General features: G+C 39.8%; 1 protein-coding gene across 4 annotated transcripts in view; it reads left to right on the forward strand.

Annotated features, from left to right (window-relative positions):
- ANXA7 (annexin A7) overlaps positions 1-26,345 on the forward strand; it is a 38,306-nt gene extending 11,961 nt beyond the window's left edge. The window contains exons 2-14 of one of the 4 annotated variants that reach the window (XM_054523324.2): positions 1,450-1,504; positions 3,940-4,144; positions 5,054-5,164; positions 5,749-5,813; positions 6,216-6,281; positions 13,929-14,031; positions 14,556-14,650; positions 18,340-18,453; positions 18,689-18,859; positions 21,836-22,006; positions 22,083-22,158; positions 23,012-23,124; positions 25,564-26,345. In XM_054523324.2, coding sequence (XP_054379299.1) covers positions 1,451-1,504; positions 3,940-4,144; positions 5,054-5,164; positions 5,749-5,813; positions 6,216-6,281; positions 13,929-14,031; positions 14,556-14,650; positions 18,340-18,453; positions 18,689-18,859; positions 21,836-22,006; positions 22,083-22,158; positions 23,012-23,124; positions 25,564-25,686 — 1,467 coding nt within the window. In that variant the 5' untranslated portion in view covers position 1,450 and the 3' untranslated portion in view covers positions 25,687-26,345. The remainder of the gene's footprint in view (positions 1-1,449; positions 1,505-3,939; positions 4,145-5,053; positions 5,165-5,748; positions 5,814-6,215; positions 6,282-13,928; positions 14,032-14,555; positions 14,651-18,339; positions 18,454-18,688; positions 18,860-21,835; positions 22,007-22,082; positions 22,159-23,011; positions 23,125-25,563) is intronic. The other 3 variants (XM_002820823.6, XM_054523325.2, XM_063727347.1) reach the window with 3 other exon arrangements.
- The last annotated feature ends 390 nt before the right edge of the window (positions 26,346-26,735 follow it).

Raw genomic sequence — 26,735 nt, forward strand, 5'->3', positions numbered from 1 at the left:
GCTGTTGAGGTGGGAGGATCACCTGAGCCCAGGAGGTCAAGGCTGCAGCAAGCTGTGATTGTGCCACTATACTCCAGCCTGGGTGACAGAGCGAGACCTTGTCTCAAAAATAAAAAGTTTATAAAAAAGAAAGCTAGGGTTTAATCCACGTATATGTGACTCCAGAATGTTAACTCTTAGCCATTGTACCACTGTTTCCCATAATGTGGTTATATCACCATATGAGGGGATTTCTGTGGCACCTAGAAAGGACTTTTTATTGTAATAGCTAAGTATTTATTTTAATATTACCTTCTATTTGTGGTAAGAAAACTACTGGAAGTTTTCCATTTAAAAGTATGCTGATATTTAAAAGTATACTGATGATAAGCATACTTTTAAAATAAACGGAAGTAAAAAATTGGCTTAAAGAAAAATAGATTGGCCAGGTGTGGTTCTGGAGGCTGGGAAGTCCAAGATCAAGGTGCTGGCATCTGGTGAGGACTGCCCTCTGCTTCCAAGATGAAGCCTTGGCCGGGTGAGGTGGCTCACGCCTGTAATCCCAGCACTTTGGGAGGCCAAGGTGGGCGGTTCACCTGAGGTTAGGCATTCAAGACCGGCCTGGCCAACATGGTGAAACCCCATCTCTACTAAAAATACAAAAAATTAGCCAAGCGTGGTGGCAGACGCCTGTAATCCCAGCTACTTGGGAGGCTGAGGCAGGAGAATCACTTGGACCCAGGAGGCGGAGGTTGCAGTGAGCTGAGATTGTGCCACTACACTCCAGCCTGGGCAACAGGGTGAGACTCTGTCTCCAAAAAAAAGAGAAAAGAACAGTTCATGAATAATACTAGTGGTAGAATTGAGATGTGACAAAAATTGTATGGCATGACAAAGTTGGAACCTTACTAGACTGTACTGACTCCATTGGTGTGAATGATGAAATAAGCATTTAATAAGCTTTGCTTATACCCCTAATATCCACATTTTAATTTTATGCCAGACTCTTTTGAAAAGAAATATTTTGCATAAAACCTTGTGTGTATGTGTGTGTTGTGTGTGTGTGTATGTGTATATATGTGTGTATATCTGTATGTTTTCAAAAGCCTTAACCATTATAAGAAATTACAGGCTGGGCGCGGTGGCTCACACCTGTAATCCCAGCACTTTGGGAGGCCGAGGCAGGTGGATCACCAGGTCAAGAGATTGAGACCATCCTGGCCAACATGGTGAAACTCCATCTCTACTAAAAATATAAAAATTAGCTGGGCATGGTGGCATGCACCTGTAGTCCCAGCTACTCGGGAGGCTGAGGCAGGAGAATCGCTTGAACCCAGGAGGCAGAGGTTGCAGTGAGCCAAAATCACGCCACTGCACTCCAACCTGGTGACAGAGCGAGACTCCGTCTCAAAAAAAAAAAAACAAAAACAAAAAAAACTTAACAGAGGACGTTTTTTATTGTTGTTACAGAATGTCATACCCAGGCTATCCCCCAACAGGCTACCCACCTTTCCCTGGATATCCTGTAAGTATTGCCACTTAATACCTCACATCCTTAAAACAGGTGTTGTTTGGGACTGGCCCATGTCAGATCTTACAGATATGCTAGAGCAGGGATCATAAATTCAGATGCTCAGAGGTACTGCGTAGAACAAGTGAGCAAAGGCGATTGTGGGGGGGACTAGAGAGGTCTTGCTTTGCCTATTGAAAGCTGGCAGGTGCTTAGCACCAGCCCTGTGTAGCCATGGAGGGAGGCACACTCAGTGTTGCTAGATACTCCAGCCCTTCAAGTAAAGCCAGAAACTTGGGTTCTATGTGAAATTGCCCTAAGTTTCAAAATTTAGGAGTTAGTTTTAAAAAATGTTAACCGCTGTATGAGCCAATAAAACATGGATGTAAGCAAAATCCATCCCATGAATCACTGGTTCTTTTTTTTTTTTTTAGTACCCTTGAGTCATAATATCACTGCGTCTTAACCTTTGTGTTAGAATGTTTAAAATAATTAACGGCTTGGCTAGATCCAGAGATAAATTGCAGTGGATTTGTAGTTCTTAGACTTGGAGTACGTTTTATAAATGTGCTACTAAGTTCCACCTTGTTGATAGCTATACTACTCTGAGGACTAATAGCTGAGCCATAAGTAAGAATTGTGCGTTTCAGTTTTTGTTTGTTTATTTGTTTTTGTTTTTGAGACGGAGTCTCACTCTGCGCCCAGGCTGGAGTGCAGTGGTGTGATCTCAGCTCACTGCAACTTACGCCTCCTGGGTTCAAGTGATTCTCCTGCCTCAGCCTCCTGAGTAGCTAGGATTACAGGTGCCCGCCACCGTGCCTGGCTGATTTTTTGTTATTTTTAGTAGAGACGGGGTTTCACCATGTTGGCCAGGCTTGTCTCAAACTCCTGACCTCAAATGATCTGCCCTCCTTGGCCCCCCAAAGTGCTGGGATTATAGGCGTGAGCCGCTGCACCTGGCCGCATTTCAGTTTTTTGTTTTTCTTTTTTTTTTTTTTTTTTTTTTTTTTTTTTGAGATGGAGTCTGGCTCTGTCACCAGGCTAGAGTGCAGTGGTGCGATCTCGACTCACTGCAGCCTCCACCTCCCAGGGTTCAAGCGATTCTCCTGCCTCAGCCTCCCGAGTAGTTGGGATTACAGGTACGTGCCACCACGCCCAGCTAGGTTTTGTATTTTTAGTAGAGATGGGGTTTCACCATGTTGGCCAGGATGGCCTCAATCTCCTGACCTCATGATCCGCCCACCTCGGCCTCCCAAAGCGCTGGGATTACAGGCATGAACCACTTAGCCCAGCCCACATTTCGGTTTTATACTCATAACTGTGGGGCTGCTATCTAACCCTGGGAGAATAGGAAGAGGGATCTATACAAGTTTATGATAATATGTATCCTTATGCAAAGTGATTATATAGCTTTTGTGAATTTATCATAGGAGAGATGAGAATTATGGATATGTTCCCAAGTCCCTATGTATTAAACAGGACTGTAGTAACTATTTCAGTCAGTGTAGGCTAATTGCTAAAACAGACAACTCCCAAATCTCAGTGACTTAACATGATGAAAAAACAAATGTATTTCTTTCTTCAGTCTCCTGGAAGTCAGTGGGGGATAGGGGGTGGGTGGGACGAGGCTTTGTTTCATGCAGTGTTTTGGGTTTCCAGGTTCCTTCCTTATTCTGATCCTGCTATCCTCTAGCACTTTGGAGTCCTCCACTGGATCCTCTGCTTATGGGTGGCAGATGAAGGAAGAGAGAGAGCATGGAGGATTTGCCAGAGGTTTTTAGGGGACAGGTTTAGAAAGTGGTGTATGTCACTTTTGTCTACGTTCATTTACTGATATTCATTCATGTGGTTCGACCTAACTGCAAGGGGGTCTGGGAAATGTAGTCTGTATAGCTTTGTGGCCTGGGGAGAAAGAGTTCAGTGAACATGCAACAATCTCTGCCACTCTGCATATTGCTGCTCTGAACCATGAGGTCCAAAATGTCACATCCTCTGTGTGATGTGATATACAGGTTACCTTTTTTATTTTTAAATATTATGTAACAGATCCAGATGTGTTGCAAGAAAGCCTCAAATTCCTCTGTTTAGGATATAGAGGAGGATCTTTCTCATATTTGTAGATGCTGGGAAAATGAAGGAACTAATGAGTTGTTTTTTTCTTAAAACGTTGAGGTTTGTAAAGAATCCTGTTCTGACTCCCAAATAGAGAAGCAGACCCCTCCTGTCTGACTCAAGTAGAATTAAATTTAACTGAATTCTGACAAACAAGTGTCCTTACAAACTGGTATGCTGATAAACTAGTATAAGATACCAGAATTTCTAATGGGACTTTTTAATTAAAAAGTAAAAGAATGCTAGACCTTAATAATAACCTCTGTTTATTCCTTATTTTTAGATGGGTCATATTTGTCTATGATCGTATTTGTTTAAAAATTATTCTGATTTTTCAGCCTGCAGGTCAGGAGTCATCTTTTCCCCCTTCTGGTCAGTATCCTTATCCTAGTGGCTTTCCTCCAATGGGGGGAGGTGCTTACCCACAAGTGCCAAGTAGTGGCTACCCAGGAGCTGGAGGCTACACTGCGCCTGGAGGTTATCCAGCCCCTGGAGGCTATCCTGGTGCCCCACAGCCAGGGGGAGCTCCATCCTATCCCGGAGGTGAGTTACGGGTGGCGGAATTAGTAATGATTGGGATTGCTGTAGCACTTTTTCCTTCTCCCTTTATCCTCTTCATTCCTGCTTGTTTTGTATAAGGTCAAGTTGCTCTTAGGTAACCTTAGGTAGTAAGGACCTAGCTGGCAAGATGGAGGGATGAAGATTCTCTGGGGACGTGAAAGCTGGGAGCAGTTTCAAAAATTCCACTGTGAAGGGACTTGGAATAAATTTAATGGCAATAAAGGACCAATATGTAACACTTTGCTTGTTTGTAGTCTTAAGACCCAATTAAGACACTTCAATTAGCAAGACTGTGACCTTTAGGTCAGCTTTATTCAAAGGTAAAAAAGACCCCAAAAAACAACAACAAAAAAACCTTAGCCCTTTTGTATTTTAAGTTAGTAAGGAAGAGTAATAAAGTAAAATTTTGGCTGGGTGCGGTGGCTCACACCTGTAATCCTGACACTTTGGGAGGCTGAGGTGGGTGGATCACTTGAAGCAAGGAGTTCGAGACCAGCTTGGCCAACATGGTGAAACCGTGTCTCTACTAAAAATATGAAAATTAGCTGGGTGTGGTGGTGCATGCCTGTAATCCCAGCTACCTGGGAGGCTGAGGCAGGAAAATCACTTGAAGCTGGTAGGTAGAGTTTGCAGTGAGCCGAGATTGTGCCACTAAACTCCAGCCTGGGCAACAGAGTGAGACTGTCTCAAAAAATAAATAAATAAATAAGGTAAAAATTTAAAAACTTATTTTTTACTGGAGAATTTGAAGTTTTGAATCTAGATAAAAAGGGACTGCTATTATAACATTAATAGCATATTTTTCCACTGTTAACAATAGGTATTTTTCTAAAGTGTTTTCTGCAATCGTGAGAACTGTACTATAGTTTATTGACATGTTCTTTTCTCTAGTTCCTCCAGGCCAAGGATTTGGAGTCCCACCAGGTGGAGCAGGCTTTTCTGGCTATCCACAGCCACCTTCACAGTCTTATGGAGGTGGTCCAGCACAGATCCCACTACCTGGTAGGTACTAGCTGTCCAGAAAAAAACAGTATCATGATATTTTGAATTTTTAAATCGCCATTGAGAGAACTTAGTTTTTATTTGAGATAATCTGCAATAAATGTTTATATATTTCCATAAATAATTTTAAACATAATGGTTTTATGAAATATATTAAATTGATGGAAAAGTTTAATCAGTAAAATAGAGATAAAGTCACACTTTTTCTATTAAAAAAATCTGTCCCAAAGCCAGAAAGGAAGCCTTCAGGAACTTCTCTGCCCACTCCTGTACCACTAGTAAAACCACCCCCAGAACTATATTCTGACAACCATTCCAGATGGAATCAGAATTTAATCTGGTTCAAGTGTGAAAAAAGTATTATTTGTGAGGATCTTAGGTAGAACATGGAATATTAGAAAGGTTCTTATGACCAAAGTTGGTTTTAGATTCAGTAAATTGTATTTTTAAAAACTATCCTCATAAGTATCATAGTGTGAATGTTCTTGTATGTTTCCATATTCATAGTCATCAATGCTGTTTTGAAAAATTAAGACATGTAAGACCTGTTGCCGTATTATTATTATTTTTTTTTAACATTATAGGTGGCTTTCCTGGAGGACAGATGCCTTCTCAGTATCCTGGAGGACAACCTACTTACCCTAGTCAGGTATTTTGTTCCTACCTTTTAAGCTCAGTCTAGGTAGCTAGATAAAGAAAGAACCTGTCCTTTGCTGAGGTTTCCATGGGTCAGAGGAAATGGCCCATTATAGTAATGGAAGACTAAAGTCTTTGCTTCTGATAGACTCCATACTTTCTTTGGTCCATCTGCTTTAATAGTGTCCTGATGACTTTGAGAAGACAAGCATAGGTCTATTCTCATAGGTAATGATTCTCACAACTTTATCCTAGAGATTCACCTGGGGTCTTGGTTTTAGTTCTTTTTCTTGCCCTTACCAGCAGTTATACCTATGAATTTGGGTGGCTGGGTGATTGGTATTTCTGACAGTGATTTATGTAGGGTGGTTTTGTTTCCCATTTTTACCTTTATAACTTTTCACTCTTTTTTCAGATCAATACAGAATCTTTTCCTTCCTATCCTGTTTTCTCTCCTGTTTCTTTGGATTATAGCAGTGAAGTGAGTAAGGTTTTCTAATGTTCACTAATCACTAGGTCCTTTATATGTGCCTTTGTTTCTGATTCTCATGTACTTGTCTCTCACTACTTCCTTAAGGGCTCACCTGTATCTGTTTTATCTTTATGTTCCTGTAATGGTTGGTAGGGCTTTAGACATGGTAGTCAGTTAGCCTGTTGACTGGATTTTCTCAGTAGCTGCAGAGTTTCCTATATGTCAGATATTTGCCCTACTCTGTATGGCTTCTTTTTTTTTTTTTCCTGAGATGGAGTTTTGCTGTTGGCACCCAGGTTAGAGTGCAGTGGCATGACCTCGGCTCACTGCACCCTCCACCTTCCGGGTTCAAGCGATTTTCCTGCCTCAGCCTCCGGAGTAACTGGGATTACAGGCACACGCCACCACACCTGTCACGTTTTTTGTATTTTTAGTAGAAACAGGGTTTCACCATGTTGGCCAGGCTGGTCTCAAACTCTTGACCTCAGGTGATCCACCTGCCTCGGCCTCCCAAAGTGCTGGGATTACAGGCATGAGCCACCGCACACGGCCTGGTTTCTTATTTTAATCCCAAATTTTATTCTTAAATTGCCTTGTTAATTTTTTTATAGCCTATGCAACTTACTAGGAACATAATAAGCAGTATACTTTATGCTTACTTTTATTTTGATTTTCGTATTGATTTCTATATTGGATATTCATGAATGTCTAGCATTTTCAAGCTTGTTTTAGGCTGGGGTAGGAGAAGGATTCTAGTATTGGAAGAGAAACACCTTAGTGATTTTTTTAGCTCACTTTCCTGATTAGAGATATGTGAGCTCCAGAGAGGTTGAGAAACTTGTCTAGGGCAACACAACTAGTGAAGGACAAACCTGAGAAGATTCTAGTCTATATCTTCTGCCTTCTAGACCAGTAGTCTCTCTCTTATACAAAGTTGCTTTGCTGATACAGTAAATGATACTCCTCCCAAGCATGTAGTAAGTTGCTTTCAGTCCTTTTTTTCGTTGTCGAAGTTGTTTGCCAATCATATTATAAACCTGTAATCACTTTTGTTATGAAAATTTTGATTTTAGTTTAAGCATGCATATAATTTTAGAGAAATCATTTTATGACTGAATATGATTTTTAAACATGAAACACTAAAAGTAAATCACATGTATGTATGCAACTTATTTTTATTTTATTTTATTTTTTTATTACACTTTAAGTTCTAGGGTACATGTGCACAACATGCAGGTTTGTTACATATGTATACGTGTGCCAGGTTGGTGTGCTGCACCCATTAACTCATCATTTAGGTATATCTCCTAATGCTATCCCTCCCCCCTCCCCCAGCCCCACGACAGTCCCCGATGTGTAATGTTCCCCATCCTGTGTCCAAGTGTTCTCATTGTTCAATTCTCACCTATGAGTGAGAACATACGGTGTTTGGTTTTCTGTTCTTGTGATAGTTTGCTCAGAATGATGGTTTCCAGCTTCATCCATGTCCCTACAAAGGACATGAACTCATCCTTTTTTATGGCTGCATAGTATTCCATGGTGTATATGTGCCACATTTTCTTAATCCAGTCTATCATTGTTGGACATTTGGGTTGGTTCCAAGTCTTTGCTATTGTGAATAGTGCTGCAATAAACATACGTGTGCATGTGTCTTTATAGCAGCATGATTTATAATCTTTTGCGTATATACCCAGTAATGGGATGGCTGGGTCAAATGGTGTTTCTAGTTCTAGATCCTTGAGGAATCGCCACACTGACTTCCACAAGGGTTGAACTAGTTTACACTCCCACCAACAGTGTAAAAGTGTTCCTATTTCTCCACATCCTCTCCAGCACGTGTTGTTTCCTGACTTTTTAATGATCGCTGTTCTAACTGGTGTGAGATGATATCTCATTGTGGTTTTGATTTGCATTTCTCTGATGGCCAGTGATGATGAGCATTTTTTCATGTGTCTGTTGGCTGCATAAATGTCTTCTTTTGAGAAGTGTCTGTTCATATCCTTCGCCCGCTTTTTGATGGGGTTGTTTGATTTTTTTCTTGTAAATTTGTTTAAGTTCTTGGTAGATTCTAGATGTTAGCCGTTTGTCAGATGGGTAGATTGCAAAAATTTTCTCCCATTCTGTAGGTTGCCTGTTCACTCTGATGGTAGTTTCTTTTGCTGTGCAGCAGCTTTTTGGTTTAATTAGATCCCATTTCTCAATTTTGGCTTTTGTTGCCATTGCTTTTGGTGTTTTAGTCATGAAATCCTTGCCCATGCTTATGTCCTGAATGGTATTGCCTAGGTTTTCTTCTAGGGTTTTTATGGTTTTAGGTCTAACATTTAAGTCTTTAATCCATCTTGAATTAATTTTTATATTATTTAAGTTTCAGCTTTCTACATATGGCTAGCCAGTTTTCCCAGCACCATTTATTAAATAGGGAATCCTTTCCCCATTGCTTGTTTTTGTCAGGTTTGTCAAAGATCAGATTGTTGTAGATGTGTGGTATTATTTCTGAGGGCTCTGTTCTGTTCCATTGGTCTATATCTCTGTTTTGGTACCAGTACCATGCTGTTTTGGTTACTGTAGCCTTGTAGTATAGTTTAAAGTCAGGTAGTATGATGCCTCCAGCTTTGTTCTTTTGGCTTAGGATTGTCTTGGCAGTGTGGGCTCCTTTTTGGTTCCATATGAACTTTAAAGTAGTTTTTTCCAATTCTGTGAAGAAAGATATTGGTAGCTTGATGGGGATGGCATTGAATCTGTAAATTACCTTGGGCAGTATGGCCATTTTCACTATATTGATTCTTCCTATCCATGAGCATGGAATGTTCTTGTTCTTCCATTTGTTTGTGTCCTTTTTTATTTCGTTGAGCAGTGGTTTGTAATTCTCCTTGAAGAGGTCCTTCATATCCCTTGTAAGTTGGATTCCTAGGTATTTTATTCTCTTTGAAGCGATTGTGAGTGGGAGTTCACTCATGATTTGGCTCTCTGTTTGTCTGTTATTGGTGTATAGGAATGCTTGTGATTTTTGCACATTGATTTTGTACCCTGAGACTTTGCTGAAGTTGCTTATCAGCTTAAGGAGATTTTGGGCTGAGACAATGGGGTTTTCTAAATATACAATCATGTCATCTGCAAAGAGGAACAATTTGACTTCCTCTTTTCCTAACTGAATACCCTTTATTTCTTTCTCCTGCCTGATTGCCCTGGCCAGAACTTCCAACACTATGTTGAATAGGAGTGGTAAGAGAGGGCATCCCTGTTTTGTGCCAGTTTTCAAAGGGAATGCTTCTGGTTTTTGCCCATTCAGTATGATATTGGCTGTGGGTTTGTCATAAATAGCTCTTATTATTTTGAGATACGTCCCATCAATACCTAATTTATTGAGAGTTTTCAGCATGAAGTGCTGTTGAATTTTCTCAAAGGCCTTTTCTGCATCTATTGAGATAGACATGTGGTTTTTGTCTTTGGTTCTGTTTATATGCTGTATTACATTTATTGATTTGCGTATGTTGAACCAGCCTTGCATCCCAGGGATGAAGCCAACTTGATCGTGGTGGATAAGCTTTTTGATGTGCTACTGGATTTGGTTTGCCAGTATTTTATTGAGGATTTTTGCATCGATGTTCATCAGGGATATTGGTCTAAAATTCTCTTTTTTTTGTTATGTCTCTGCCAGGGTTTGGTATCAGGATGATGTTGGCCTTATAAAATGAGTTAGAGAGGATTCTCTCTCTTTCTATTGATTGAAATAGTTTCAGAAGAATGGTACTAACTCCTCTTTTTTACCTCTGGTAGAATTCAGCTGTGAATCCGTCTGGTCCTGGACTTTTTTTTGGTTGGTAGGCTGTTAATTATTGCCTCAATTTCAGAGCCTGTTATTGGTCTATTCAGGGATTCAGCTTCTTCCTGGTTTAGTCTTGGGAGGGTGTATGTGTCCAGGAATTTATCCATTTCTTCTAGATTTTCTAGTTTAGTTGCATAGAGGTGTTCATAGTATTCTCTGATGGTAGTTTGTATCTCTGTGGGATCGGTGGTGATATCCCCTTTATCATTTTTTATTGCGTCTATTTAATTCTTCTCTTTTTCCTTTTTTATTAGTCTCATATGCAACTTATTTTATGTAACAATTACCACCTTAAGCTGGAACTAAAACCAGTAGGTCGAAGTTAACAGAATGCAGAGTGCTAAATTTTGGAAGAGCTTTTAGATAGAAGTGAAATAGGCTACCCTGTGAGGGGTGAGCTTCTTGTCACTGAAAGTCCACAGGCAGATTTTGGTTGATGTTGAGTATGGATGTGTCTGTGTATATCAAGGAAAGTGTAAAAAAAATTTTTGTCTTAGATGGGAAGTTGGGCCAGTTTATCCCTCCTGATTGATCCAATTCTCTAATTCTGTTATAGTCTTGTTGTTGTTGTTGTTTCATTTGTTTGTTCAATTTTGAGACAGGGCCTCAGTCTGCTGCTCGGGTCAGGCTGGAGTACAGTGGCGTGATCAAAGCTCACTGCAGCCTCAAAATGCTGGGCTCAAGCGATCCTCCTGCCTCAGCCTCCTGAGTAACTGGGACTATAGTTGTGCACCAGCACTCCCACCTAATTTTTTAATTTTTGGTAAAATGAAGGTTTTGCTGTGTTGCCCAGGCTGGTCTTGAACTCCTGGGCTCAAGCAATCCTCCTGCCTCAGCCTCCCAAAATGCTGGAGTTGAAGATGTGAGCCACTGTGCCCAGCTCTATGATAGTTTTTCAGCAAGAAGGTTGGAATCAAATGGGCATTAAAGAAGAATAGCAGAGGTTGGAACTTCTGGTAGCGGATTTTGCTGAGAACTCTCCCCTAGAATTTAACCTCAAGAACACAGATCCTGATTTCTCTCTCTCTCTTTTTTTTTTTTTTTTTTTTTTTTTTTTTGAGACAGAGTCTCGCTCTGTTGCCAGGCTAGAGTGTGCAGTGGCACGATCTCGGGTCACTGCAACCTCCACCTCCCGGGTTCAAGTGATTCTCCTGCCTCAGCCTCCTGAGTAGCTGGGACTACAGGTGTGCACCACCACGCCCAGCTAATTTTTGTATTTGTAGTAGAGACAGGGTTTCACCATGTTGGCCAGGATGGTCTCAATCTCTTGACCTCGTGATCCACCTGCCTCGACCTCCCGAAGTGCTGGGATTACTGGCATGAGCCACTGCGCCCAGCCCAGATCCTGATTTCTTTGAATTCAGTTTAATGCCTGGAAGGTGACAGTATTCTTGAAAATTTACATCAAACTTAGACTTTCAACAGAGAATACATCAAAAAAATTTTTCCCTACAGATGAAATATGAAATAAATATATATATGTGTGTATATGTGTGTGTGTGTGTATATATATATCTATAGAGATATATATATATATTTTTTTTTTTACAAAAGAGAATCACAGAAAATGAGAATCATCAAACGGTACACAGTGAGGATTAGTTTATCTATTCCAGTGTGTTAGAAACAATGGCTTCTGTCCTATTTAGGATTTTAGTGACAGCAGTTACATCAAAGGAAACTTAGTTTCTTGAGACATGAAGGCTTATAAAATTTTTTTATACTTGACTATTTGCTACAAGTAGAATAATTTTGGCTTTCTATTAAAACCACTATAGGTATATTTGTTAGTTCTCTGCTTACAGCCCTAGCTTGGAAACTAGTAGAGGATGGATGCTAAGGCTTACTGGTAGAAGAAAATGTTGGAGTAAAAATATATATGAGTGGGAGGAGCTATTGACCCATAAAAGTGTTATCTTGAAAAGCTGCTGAAAGATGGGGCTTGTTCTCATCTCCTCAGTTGCTTTGCCCCTACAAATGCTGGCGTACTGCTGTATTCAATGCGTATAACTTTAAATACAGTTTCTGTTGTCTAAAAAGCAGTTGAATCATCTTTTATTTTGAAATGGTATTGATTGCATGTTTAAATGATAATATTTTGGAGGTATTGGATTAAATAAACTGTGTGTGTGTGTGTTTATATGTGTGTTTTCTGCAGTGAAAACACTTATTTTACAACAGTAATCTTTATTTTAGGTCAACATTCAAACATACAAGAAATGTGTTGTTACAATTAAAAATTTTTTAAAAAGTAGTGGAGCATCATCTTCATCCCATCCCTCTTAAGCCCTGACTTGAATAGCCTAAGAAACTTCTTGAATTATTCTGGGCTGGGCGCACACCTGTAATTCCGGCACTTTGGGAGGCCAAGGCAGGGGGATCACTTGAGGCCAGGAATTCGATACCAGCCTGGGCAACATAGCAAGACCCCCATCTCTACAAAAGTAAGAAATTAGCTGGGCATGGTGGCACATGCCTGTAGTGCTAGCTACTCAGGAGGCTGAGGCAAGAGGATTGCTTGAGCTCAGGAATTCAAGGTTACTGTGAGCTATGTTTGTGCCACTGCACTCCAGCCTGAACAACAGAGTGAGACCCTATCTCTAAAAAATAAAAAATTGGGGAAAACTATTGAATTATTTCATAGCTTTGTATTTTAAATTGTTTTATCTTTTAATTTTGACATAATTTTAGACTTGCAAAATAGTACAAATAATTTGTATATACCCTTTACTTAGATGCTCCAAATGTTAACTTCCTACATAAACACAATACAATGATCAAAATCAGGAAATAACATCGATATAGTACTGTTACCCAACCTACAGACCTTATTTCAGTTTCACCAGTTGTCTCAATGATGTCCTTTTTCTGGTTCAGGATCAAATCCAGAATGCAATGTTGTATTTATTGTCATGTCTCTTAAGTCTCCTTTAATCTGAAATAGTTCCTCAGTCTTTGTTGTTCATGCCCTTGATGCTTTTGAAGAACACTGTCAGTTATTTTATAAAATATTTCTTAATTTGGGTTTGTCTGATATTTTCTCATGGTTAAATCCAGGTCATGCCTTTTTGGCAAGAGTACCACAGAAATGATTTTGTGCCCCCAGTGCATTATATCAGGAGACACTTATTGTTGACTTATTCCATTACTGGTGATAATTAATTTTGATCATTTAAGTTGGTGCCTGCAAGGTTTCCCTGCTGTAATGTTATAGGTTAAGCAAATATCCTGTTTCTTTATACTTTTGCCACCTAATTTTAGCACCCACTGGTGATTCTTGCCTGAAACAGTTACTACCATCGTATTTGCTAAATGGCAATTTTTAATTTTCATATAGATTTATTTCATGTATAATAATCAGGGTCCATGTAGGAAATTAAGAGAGATTACTAAAATTATATTGCTGGTTTGAAATCTCACTGGGCGCTCATGTGCTACTTCACTAAAGCCATTTTATATTCTTCTGTTTTTAAATCAAACATTGTCGCTCATCTCACACTATTCAGGGGTCGGTCTTCTTTTTTCTTCCTATTCTACCAAAAAGGAAACCATAATAAGATTGTGACTTTAATTTCACAAGTTTTGCCATCTTGTCTCCTGGAAGTTTGGTGGCTAGCTATCTGTTGGCAGGAGAAAAATCTGTCCTGAAGGGGGACAGGTCTTTCCTGTCTGTTCCATAATGAGCCCTGGTAATAAAATGCTCATATCCTTGCCTTAAAACCCAAACATTGGCCTTCTTACTTAAGATTGATGTCTGGGGAAGTCTTTAAGTTTCCTCATTAGAAACTCACTGGAAATGCTGACACGGATTTTATGCCTTTTATTTTCAGCCTGCCACAGTGACTCAGGGCACTCAAGGAACTATCCGACCAGCTGCCAACTTCGATGCTATAAGAGATGCAGAAATTCTTCGTAAGGCAATGAAGGGTTTTGGTAAGGAAAACAAATTTTTGTCTTTTTTAATAAGTTAAAGTAATCAATTCTAAAGTAAAAATAAACCTTATCTCATAAACCCAAGTTTATGTGTCAGCCTGGGTGCGCGTACCTGGATTTAATCTGATGTCTAGTGCCTTGTAAGCATTCTAAGAGATGACCTCAGGCTGGGTGTGGTGGCTCACACCTATAGTCCCAGCACTTTAGGAGGCTGAGGTGGGCAGATCACCTGAGTTCATTCAAGACCAGCCTGTCCAACATGGCGAAACTCCATCTGGACTAAAAATAAAAAATAAAATAGCTGGGCGTGGTGGTGCATGCCTGTAATCCCAGCTTCACGGGAAGCTGAGGCAGGAGAATTGCTTGAACCTGGGAGGTGGAGATTGCAGTCAGCCTAGATCACACCATTGCACTTGCACCCCAGTCTGGGTGACAAACTCCGTCTCAAAAAAAAAAAAAAAGATGACCTCAAGCAGCACCTAGCATATACTTTGTCCTTACTTAAACATGTGTGGTTCTTCCAGGGACAGACGAGCAGGCAATTGTGGACGTGGTGGCCAACCGTTCCAATGATCAGAGGCAAAAAATTAAAGCAGCATTTAAGACCTCCTATGGCAAGGTATGTTTTTCTTTCCTGGAGTGAGCACCAGCAGTGGCTGGTAGACTCTGCATTCATGTAAGATTGGATACTATATTTTGATTAGTACCTGTGGTGCAAAAGAGGGACAACTAGACTTTAGAGACCTCAAGAGTACTGTATTCCCTATTTCTGTTTTTTTGTTGTTGTTGTTTGGTTTTGAGACGAAGTCTCGCACCAACATCCAGGCTGGAGTGCAATGGTGCAATCTCAGCTCACTACAATCATTGCTTCCCGAGTTCAAGCAATTCTCCTGCCTCAGCCCCCTGAGTAGCTGGGACTACAGGTGCACAGCACCACGCCTGGCTAATTTTTGTATTTTTAGTAGAGACAGAGTTTCACCATGTTGGCCAGGCTGGTCTCTAACTCCTGACCTCAAGTGATCCACCTGCCTCAGCCTCCCAAAGTGCTGGGATTACAGGCATGAGCCACCGTGCCTGGCCTATTTCTCTTAAAAGGCTTTTTCATTCTAGAGTAGTCCTTGATCTCATAATCATACCTTACCCCAGTCACGTATGTGATAGACATTCAGTAGAAGGTAGATCACGACTACAATCATGATCAAGAGGATGGTTCTCAGTCTTTTGCCTGTTACAGTGGGATTTGAGGCTTATTACATAGCCCTTGTTTATTCTTGGTCCTGGGCATCGCCTTCTGCTTCTCTCCCTTTCTTTAAACATGTCCTATGTTAAAATTATATGGACTGAGCGTGGTGGCTTATGCCTGTAATCCCAGCACTTTGGGAGGCCAAAGCGAGAGAATTTCTTGAGGCCAGGAGTTCAAGACCAGCCTGGGCAACATAGGGAGACTTCATTTCCAACAATGCCATGACAACAAATTATATTAGTTGGGCATGATGGCATGTGTCTGTAGTCCCAGCTGCTTGGGAGGCTGAGGTGGAAAGATTGCTTGAGCCCAGGAAATCAGGCTGTTAGTGAGCTGTGATTGTGTTACTGCACTGTAGCCTAGGTGACAGAACAAGATGCTGTCTCAAAAAAAAAAAAATAATAATATGGAAATGCTTGCCATTCTCTGTACACACCATGATCTTTTATGCTTCTGTGTTGTGTTCATGCCATTCTCCTGGCCTTGAATACCTTTTCTTTTTTTCAAGGCAGACTTCTTTAAGATTTGGCTTAAATATCAGCTACTCTGTGAAGTTTCTTTTATTAGTCTGGACAGAATTTAGCTGCTTCTTAATACTGTAGTCCCATAGCACTTCATAAAACTTCTGTTATTACTAATCTCATGGCCCACCCCCAAAAACTCAGCTCCCATAGGACAAACCATGGTCATAGTCATCTTTGTATTACAGTACCAAGTATATAATGGCAAGTAGCCACTTAATACTTGTTGAATGGATGATCAGTTTCTAAATCCAACAAGATTCTATGGCTAAAAAATGCCATTGTTCCTCAGATGTAATGGGAAAACATGGATAGCACTACTTTGCCTTTTTTTTTTTTTTTTTACCTTTTTTGAGACAGAGTCTCAAAAGGCTGGAGTGCAGTGGCATGATCTCCACTCACTGCAGCCTCCACTTTCCAGGCAAGAGCAATTTTCGTGCCTCAGCCTCTCAAGTAGCTGGAATTATAGGCGTCTGCCACCACACCCAGCTAATTTTTGTACTTTTAGTAGAGACGGGATTTCGCCATGTTGGCAAGTGCAGTCTCAAACTCCTGGCCTCATGTGATCTGCCTGCCTTGGCCTCCCAAAGTGCTGGGATTACAGGCATTAGCCACCACGCCCGACCTGCTTGGCCATTTAGATAGGAATCCTAAAAATATCCTAATATTCTCTGCATCTAGTTTATGTTTCTCAGAATGGGGTAGTGGTCCATTGATTGGTCCCACCTTGCTTATTCTATTTTGCCTTTCCCTGTCTGCCCAGCCCAGTGACTGATTATGTAACACAAACCCTTGATCTCCTTAAGCTTCAACATCAGACTCACTTTTCTCAAAAAGATATTTTCCATGTTATGAATTTTTTATCTAGTCTGCACAGTGCTATCTCAAGTTTTTTTATATATTGCTTTAGAATTAAAACTAACAATCTAATTTCCGTACCACTAGCCACCTCTTTTCTTAACTTCCTAATTAGTAAAACACTGTTCTTCTAGCCTGCTATAGAGGCATCTTTAAGTCCATGTTTTTCTTTATTATAGGGAGTATTCTGTATGCTTTGTCCTAGCAGTTGGTTATTTACTAGTTTTTATTAATCTAATCTATAAAATGGCCCTTTAAAATGTTTCTTTTGTCTACTTTGTTCCTTCTCATTTCCATTGTTACCATTCAAGTCCAAGACTTTATTACCTCTTAACTAAATATTCCAGTAGCCTAAATGTTATCATCTATAGCTTCTTTGTCACCATCATCCATTCTGAATATTGTTGCTACATCAGTGCCATTTTCTTGCATGAAAAGTTTCCAGTGGTTCCTCCCAGCAAACAGAATCAAGTCCACATTCTTTAGCTTGGCATTCAGTGTAATAATCCAAGATTTAGTTACAACTTTGTTTTAACTCATCTATTATGAAAACCTTCCTCTGTAACAAAACCGGTTGTCTTATTGTTCCATTGAACAAGCTTTGCTCATTCTTGCCTCTATAGGAGTGATTCTCAACCTTAACTGAACATCGTAATTTCCTTTAAAACTTAAAAATACACAGAATCTCTGAGTCTTAGTCCTGGACATCAATGTTTTTGTTTTTTTTTTTTTAAAGCTCCACAATGAATGTAATGAAGAGTCAAGGCTGGGAACCCCTTCTCTGTTCCTTGGTGGTGTTCCTTCTTACCTGAAATACCTTTCTCCTTCCTCTTTGCGTGCTAATTTTTACATTCTTCTCTGAGCTCTCTAGCTGACTTTGAACTTTTTCTGTTTCAACTTTCTCTATTACTTATTTCTATGCTACTTACCCAGTGCTAGAGTACAGGTTACCTTACATTATTTTTTTTAGGTGTGTATCTTTCCAAATAAGAACAAGATCGGCTGGGCACAGTGGCTCATGTGTGTAATGCCAGCACTTCGGGAGGCCAAGGCGGGTGTATCACATGGGGTCAGGCATTCAAGACCAGCCTGGCCAACATGTGAAACCCCATCTCTACTAAAAATACAAAAATTAGCCTGGCGTGGTGGGATGTGCCTGTAGTCCCAGCTACTCAGGGGGCTGAGGAAGGAGAAGCGCTTGAACCCAGGAGGCGGAGGTTGCAGTTAGCTGAGATCACACCACTGCATTCCAGCCTGGGCGACAGAGTGAGACTCTGTCTCAAAAAAATAACAACAACAAAAAACAAATAAGAACAAGATGATAATGGTTTCTACTTCCTCATAGAACCAAGAACAGTTCCTTTTACTAAGTAAATATCTGTTTATCATTTTTGTCAGTTTGAATAATTCTTTGTTTCATATATCGCTTGTTTTTGTACCTGGTAGAGTGGAATAAGAATTTATTAAATGTTTATTGATAGAATGAATAAAATGATCTGCTTGAGTGTAATAAGTGTGTAAGTGTAACAGACTTTAAATTTATTTACTTCTTAGTATATAACATTCAGCTTTCAAATTTAGGTTTTTATAAAGCAATTCCATTTCTTTTTTTGTATTTTCCTTAAAAGATTTAAGTGACAAAATTTGGAGAACACGTATACTTAGCTTGTATTTGTGATTAAATAGGATTTAATCAAAGATCTCAAATCAGAGTTAAGTGGAAATATGGAAGAACTGATCCTGGCCCTTTTCATGCCTTCTACGTATTACGATGCCTGGAGCTTACGGAAAGCAATGCAGGTACTATATGTCATTTATTGTGAGTATTTTGTCCTATTTCATATGTAAAACTGTACAAATTATGGCAGTTCTGAATTTACAGTGGTAGTTAAAGCAATTCTTTATTTCACATCATCCATCTGAATATATAGTTTTTAGTTCTAGAGAACAAAGAAATATTTGATGAAGCAGTAAGATTTAATTACTTGCAGAAATTTCATTTTTCTTTCTATAATCCTCCCTTCATTTCATGTAGGGAGCAGGAACTCAGGAACGTGTATTGATTGAGATTTTGTGCACAAGAACAAATCAGGAAATCCGAGAAATTGTCAGATGTTATCAGTCAGAATTTGGACGAGACCTCGAAAAGGACATTAGGTCAGATACATCAGGACATTTTGAACGTTTACTTGTGTCCATGTGCCAGGTGAGTATAGTATGAATGCTTGTGCGTTGATAGAGGGAACATACTTTAAAAGCCTTTTGCCAGTGAGCATTCTTTATTCCTTTTAATATTTAGCCACCTTGCAATATTGCCATCTTTAAGAGGGACAATACAGAAACCGGTGTACAGATTTCTTTGTAGTTACTATTGAGATTTATTCCTGTAAATCTGGCTTTTGTAAGGAATTAGAGATTTAACCTCTAAGGTTGTATGGAATCAGAAACCAATTCAAGGCTCTGTGGCTGGGATGGGGATGAAACTGTACATTTGAGCTTATCACTATCCTGCCCATTATGCCCCACCATCAAGTGAAGATGTGCAGGACTCCCATAGAGGTGCCACAGGAAGTGAGGACTGTGTGAGGAGACCCAGAAATGCAGAAAAATGTTTTAGGGTTCCCAGTAATAACTGTGATTAGCACCTTCTTTATTTTGATTCCCTAGGTGTGCTGGAGAATTGACAGAAAATACTCCAAATAGGGTATTTGGAATGGCATTAGAAACACACTTAGGGCCAGACATTGTGCCTCACGCCTGTAATTCCAGCACTTTTGGAGGCCAAGGCAGGAGGATTGCTTGAGGCCAGGAGTTTGAAGCCAGCTTGGGCACCATAGCAAGAAACCATCTCTATAAAAAATATTTTTAAAAATTAGCCAAGCATGGTGGTATGTGCCTGTAGTGCCAGCTATTCAGGAAGCTGAGTGGGAGGATCACTTGAGCCCAGGAGATTGAGGCTGCAGTGAACTGTGATCACACCACTGCGTTCCAGCCTGGGCAATAGAGTGAGATCCTGTCCTTAAAAAAAAGAAAAGAAGCACACTTAGAATGAGATGAAGAAGGTGTATTTGAAAGAGATTATGTAAATGACTAGCATGCTGATTCAATATCAAGAGTTACTGGCTATTGTGCTAGTGCACAAGATTGGACCATCTGGAGGGATCTAAAGGAGAGGAGGGGCTCTTAAGAGCCAAGGGAGGGGCCGGGTGTGGTGGCTCATGCCTGTAATCCCAGCACTTTGGGAGGCTGAGGCAGGTGGATCACCTGAGGTCAGGAGTTTGAGACCAGCCTGACCCACATGGTGAAACTCCATCTCTGCTAAATACAAAAAATTAGCCAGGAGTGGTGGCACCTGTAATCCCAGCTACCTGGGAGGCTGAGGCAGGAGAATTGCCTGAACCCGGGAGGCGGAGGTTGCAGTGAGCTGAGATTGTGCCATTGCACTCCAGCCTGGGTAACAAGAGCAAAACCCCATCTAAAAAAAAAAAAAAGGGAGGTAGCTGTGGAAAGGATAGTGTGTAACAGTGAGTGGATATGGAAATGAGAAAGCAAAGTAAATGGGTTGAAGGAAATTGAATTTACCTAAATCAGAGTAACAGGAGGGAAGTAGGTTAGGATTTAAAAGAAACAAGAAGGAAAACAGACAATGCTAAAAAATGGTTATTAAGATTTTACATGAGGTGCTGAGTCTCTCTTTATGCAGAGTTCAAGGCCCAGCCCTACCTTTTCCAGGGCATGAGTAGAGGAGTAACTTCCTGGGAAAGTGTGTGTGAATCCAAAGGCAATAATCTGGGAAATTTTTCGTGAGTACCTTTTCCTGTGTTCTATTCAGTCGCCCACGTAGAATGTGCCTCTACTTATTCCTTGTGCCAGTTGCTCAGAAGACAGTTCTTCAGTTTCAAGGAGCATTTTTCCATCTTATTCCAAAGATGGTCCCCGAGACTCTAAAAGGCAGCCTTTTCTTGTTTGGGTTTGTCTTTCTGTTTTTGAGAGAAACCAACTGCTCATTAAGCTTAAACTCTTCCTTCCTCCTTCCTTCCTTCCTATTCCAGGGAAGAGTTTGGTATACAAACAGGCATAGTCTAACAGAACATGAGTTATTTGTAGCTGCTTCTATAAAGCTCATGTGTCATTATTTATGGTAAATACTTATATATTAAGATTATAATTTGATGGCTGAGTGTGGTGGTGTGAGCTTATGGTCCCAGCTACTCTGGAGGCTGAGGTAGGAGGATCACTTGAACCCAGGAGTTTGAGGCTATGATCATGTCTGCAAATAGCCATTGCACCCCAGCCTGGGCAACATAGTGAAATCGTGTCTCTTAAAAAAAATATATTATACTCAGATGAAGAAAAGAAAGTTTATGAAGCCTCCATATTATATCCTCCCTCCCTCCTGCCCTAGAGTTAAATTTCTTGAGGGCAGAGACCCTGTCTCTCCTGTGTCCCTACCACTTAACATAGTGCCTGACACAAAGAAAGTGCTTAATATCTCTTAGTCGCATGAATGAATACAAAGTAGAACTGAGTACCGTGCATATTGATCTTAAATTCCAGCTAAGAGAGCTGTTTCTTCATTTGAGTGGTAGTTAATATCTCCTAGTAGAGATATTTTTGTTTAAACATTTTGGGTTTAATTTAGCTCCCAAAAGCCCTCATTTTTAACATAACCTCCTTAAACCATGATCTTATATTATAAAATCCAGTTGACAGTATAATAAATTACTAGTTATATTTCCATGCATAGAAATGAAGGATATGCATGACAGACATTATGGATTAATCTTTAATAAATTCTCTCTTTAGGCCAGGCCCAGTGACTTACATCTATAATCCCAGTGCTTTAGGAGGCTAAGGCAGGAGGATCACTTAAGCCCAGGAGTTAGAGACCAGCACCTGGGCAACATAGTGAGACACCCTGCCTCTACAAAAAATAAAAAAATTAACCAGGCATGGTCGTTTGTGCCTGTAGTCCCAGCTGTCCGGGAGGCTGAGGTGGAAGTTTCACTTGAGCCTAGGAGGTTGATACTGCACTCCAGCCTGAGTGACAGAGCAAGACCCTATCTCAAAAAAAAAAAAAAAGAAATAGTCTCTTTAAATCCAAAAGTGAACTAGATTGGAAAAAAAAAATTTAGTAGAACTATTATTTATTTCTTCCAATTCCTGCCTTTCTCTTCTGCAGGGAAATCGTGATGAGAACCAGAGTATAAACCACCAAATGGCTCAGGAAGATGCTCAGCGTCTCTATCAAGCTGGTGAGGGGAGACTAGGGACCGATGAATCTTGCTTTAACATGATCCTTGCCACAAGAAGCTTTCCTCAGCTGAGAGCTACCATGGAGGCTTATTCTAGGGTATGAGCTTTTCTTTTGAAGATTTGGCTTCTGTTGTAAGATACAAAAATATTTAACCCTTTAATTTTGTTTGCAGATGGCTAATCGAGATTTGTTAAGCAGTGTGAGCCGTGAGTTTTCCGGATATGTAGAAAGTGGTTTGAAGACCATCTGTAAGATATTTTTGTGCTTTGCTTTATTTTCTTTTTAAATGAGTGGGAGCTTTGAATAGTTGTTCCCGTTAAATGTTGAAAATGTAGTCCACGTGGAATCTGCTTAGGCAGTAGCTGACCTAATCCTTTGGGGTTTGTTTTTTGTTGTTTGTTTTCTTTATTGGACAAGCCCCCAGAAACAATCTGTGTTTTTACATGCAATTTCCTATGAGTGGTAGTTCTGTGATCAAACAGGGCTGTTTGGGGATTATTTGGCCTTCATCTGTAGGCCTGTCTTGAGAACTGTGCCAGAATACCTGATAGTTGTAGCACTTCCTTTAAAGAGAAAGGGAAAGCCCTGAGGAACTCACAGTATCACCACGAAGCAGTTTGAGTCCTCAAAACAGATATTTCAGGTACTCAGCCCAGTGAGACTCATTTCCTTTTTGAAGTTAACCAGTTTCTGGTGGTCTAATACACAGATGTCTAACAAAGTGAAAGTTTCATTCTCATGGATATTAGGATAAGGGGAGTATTAGTAACACATTGGTATTAACAATGGAATGTCAGGCCAGGGGCAGTAGCTCACACTTGTAGCCCCAGCTACTCAGAAGGCTGAGGTGGGAGGATCACCTGAGTCTGGGAGGCTACAGTGAACCATGATTGCACCACTGCACTCTAGGCTGGATGACAGAGTGAGAACCTGTCTCAAAAAAAATCAAGGAGAACATCTGAACATCCTTAACTCACCTCATGTTTCTGTGATGATTACAGAGAAAATAATCAAAGGCAGGCTAGAAGTGATAAATGAAGCTGGAGGGTTACACTTCTTGTCAGATCATGATTCCATGTCTCAACCATCTCTAACTTGCAGTGCAGTGTGCCCTGAACCGCCCTGCCTTCTTTGCTGAGAGGCTCTACTATGCTATGAAAGGTGCTGGCACAGATGACTCCACCCTGGTCCGGATTGTGGTCACTCGAAGTGAGGTGAGGCAGGCCTCTTTTTGTCAGGTCTTACTTGATGTTCAATGTTGACTTCTTAAAAGTTCCCCAGTTGGTTGTCAGTCCCTCAAAAATGATAAAGAGCTCTCTTTGCCACCTAAAAGAGGTGGTATAAAGAACAGAAAATTCACTTTCCTCATGCTGTGGGAGAAGCTTGCATTAGTGCAATAGGCCACTCTACCCTAATGAAGATAATACTAACAGATTTTACAACTTGAGAAGGTCAATGGAGAATTCAAATTTATGGGAAGTTAGACATTTGTCTTTTGATTTTCATTTTGCTTATATAAAAATTATATGAAAGACCTATGTAGATTAATCCTATTGGATATCAACATTATTTAAATTTAGCATCCTTTATTAATAATAAAACAATTTTTAAAATATTCATAATTGTCTCTTTAAATATAGCCTCATTTTAAAAAATTTTACTTTATATATTTACTGCACTTACAAAAAATTATTTTTTTTCTCAGAAGGAATGACATTTGAATTTTTTTTTTTTTTGAGACATGGTCTCACTCTGTCACCCAGATTGAAGTGCAGTGGCGCGATCTCAGCTCACTGCAACCTCCACTTCCTGGGTTCAAGCAATTCTGTCACCTCAGCCTCTCGAGTAGCTGGGACTACAGGTGTGTGCCACCATGCCCAGCTAAGTTTTTGTATTTGGTAGAGACACACACACACACACACACACGTAGAGACACACACACACAGACACACACACACACACACACACACACGTAGAGAGACACACACACACACACACACACACACACACACACACACACACACACACACACACACACACACACACACACACACACACACACACACACACACACACACACACCGGGCATGGTAGTCCCACACACACACACACACACACGCCGGGCATGGTAGTCCCAGCTACCCAGAATGTTGAGGTGGAAGGATCACCTGAGCCCAGAAGGTCAAGGCTGCAGTGAGCTGTGATTGCACCACTACACTCCAGCCTTGGTGACAGAGACCCTGTGTCAAAAAAATACCCTAAATTATTATTATTATTGGGTTTTTTTTTTTTTTTTTTTTTTTTTTGAGATGGAGTCTCGCTCTGTCACCCAGGCTGAAATACAGTGGCACAATCTCGGCTTACTGCACCCTCTGCTTCCCGGGTTCAAGTGATTCTCCTGTGTCAGCCTCCTGAGTAGCTGGGGTTACAGGTGCGTGCCACCATGCCTGGCTAATTTTTTTGTGTTTTTAGTAGAGACTGGGTTTCACCATGTTGGTCAGGCTGGTCTCGAACTCCTGACCTGATGATCCGTCTGCCTCGGCCTCCCAAAGTGCTGGGATTATAGGCATGAGCCACCGCACCCAGCCAAAAACCCTAAATTATACTAAAGAAGATAGATTATTTTTAAAGAAAACAACCAGAATATGGTATTTTGAAAAAAACTTTGTTCTTTAGCTTAAATTTTCAAAGCAGGATGTTTTAAGTTGTGATAAAATATACATAACATAAAAATTTACCATTTTTAAGTAGCAGTAAGTACATTCACATTGTTATGCAACCATCATTACCATTCACCTTCAGATGTTTTTTCAACTTGCAAAACTGAAAATCCATGCTCCTTAAACAGTAACTCTCCATTCTCCTTTCTCCCAACTGCTGCCAACAAACCATGTGACTTTCTGTCCCTGTGTTTGACTACTCTAGGTACGTCATATTGGTGGAATTATACAATATTTGTCTTTTTGTGACTGTCATCTTTTACTTAGCATAGCGTCCTCAAGGTTTATTCATGTTGTAGCATGTCAGAATTTCCTTCCTTTTGAGACTGAGTAATAAATAGTCCATTGTACGTGTATCCCACCTTTTTTTTTTTTTTTATTCATCTGTGACACTTGGTTTGTTTCTACCTGAATAATGCTGCTGTGAACATGGATGTACAAATATCTGTTCAAGTCTACTTTCACTTGTTTTGAATATACCCAGAAGTGGAATTTCTAGGTCACATGGTAATTCTTTGGAAGTGTTTTTGTTTTGCTTTGAGGAATTAACCATATTAGTTTCCACAGCAGCTGCACCCTTTTACTTTTCCATCAACCTGTGTACAAGTGTTCCCATTTCATGACATCCTTGCCAATACTTACTATTTTTTTGGTTTTGATAATAGCCATCCTATCAAATGTTTTTAAATGACTAATATCTTTGGAATAATAGATGAAACTAGTACTACCCTTACCAAGTATTTTACAGAGCTGTGAATCAGACCTTCATTGGGTAGTGCTAGCATTGGTATGAGTGCCAGCCATAAAATGTCAGTCACTTGTTGTCCCCCCCCCAGCTTTGATTATTATTAAGATCTTATTATTTAAAAAGAATTTTAATAAATGTCAGTTATCACAGATGTTTTTCTGACAGAAATATTATTTCTTATGCAGATTGACCTTGTACAAATAAAACAGATGTTCGCTCAGATGTATCAGAAGACTCTGGGCACAATGATTGCAGGTGACACGAGTGGAGATTACCGAAGACTTCTTCTGGCTATTGTGGGCCAGTAGGAGGGAATTTTTTTTTTTTTTTTTTTTAATGAAAAAAAATTTCTATTCATAGCTTATCCTTCAGAGCAATGACCTGCATGCAGCAATATCAAACATCAGCTAACCAAAAGAGCTTTCTGTCAAGGACCATATCAGGGTAATGTGCTTGGTTTGCACATGTTGTTATTGCCTTAATTCTAATGTTATTTTGTTCTCTACATACAATCAATGTAAAGCCATATCACAATGATACAGTAATATTGCAATGTTTGTAAACCTTCATTCTTACTAGTTTCATTCTAATCAAGATGTCAAATTGAATAAAAATCACAGCAATCTCTGATTCTGTGTAATAATATTGAATAATTTTTTAGAAGGTTACTGAAAGCTCTGCCTTCCAGAATCCCTCCAGGTCTGCTTGATAGAGTGGATAGTATGTTAAAACTGTGTACTTTTAAAAAAAATTCAACTCTTTACATCTAGAATAATTTGCATCTTATTTTGCCTAAGTTGGTTCTGTATTCATAAACACTTTCCACATAGAAAATAGATTAGTATTACCTGTAGCACCTTTTAAGAAAGGGTCAAATGTTTATATGCTTAAGATACATAGCCTACTTTTTTTTCCCAGTTGTTTTCTTTTTTTAAATTGAGTTATGACAAATAAAAAATTGCATATATTTAAGGTGTACAATATGGTGTTTTGATATCAGCATTCCTTGTGTAATGATTCCACAATTAAGGTCAGGCTAATTACATATCTGTCACCTTGACATAGTTACCATTTTTTCATGTGTGGTGAAAACACTTAAGATCTACTACCTTAGCAAATTTTAAGTGTTCAGTACATTATTAACTATAGATACTATGCTCTACATTAAACCTCTAGAATTTATTCATCTTATAACTGAAAATTTATACCCTTTGGCCAACATCTCCCCATTTTCCCCACCTCTCACCTAGACAACCACCACTCTGTTTAAGTTCAGCTATTTTAGATTCCACATATAAATGGTATACCATATTCTCTTTCTGTGTCTGGCTTATTTCACTTAGCATAATGATCTCTA

Source organism: Pongo abelii, chromosome 8, assembly GCF_028885655.2.
Source record: "Pongo abelii isolate AG06213 chromosome 8, NHGRI_mPonAbe1-v2.0_pri, whole genome shotgun sequence".
In the NCBI taxonomy this organism is placed as follows: Eukaryota; Metazoa; Chordata; class Mammalia; order Primates; family Hominidae; genus Pongo; species Pongo abelii.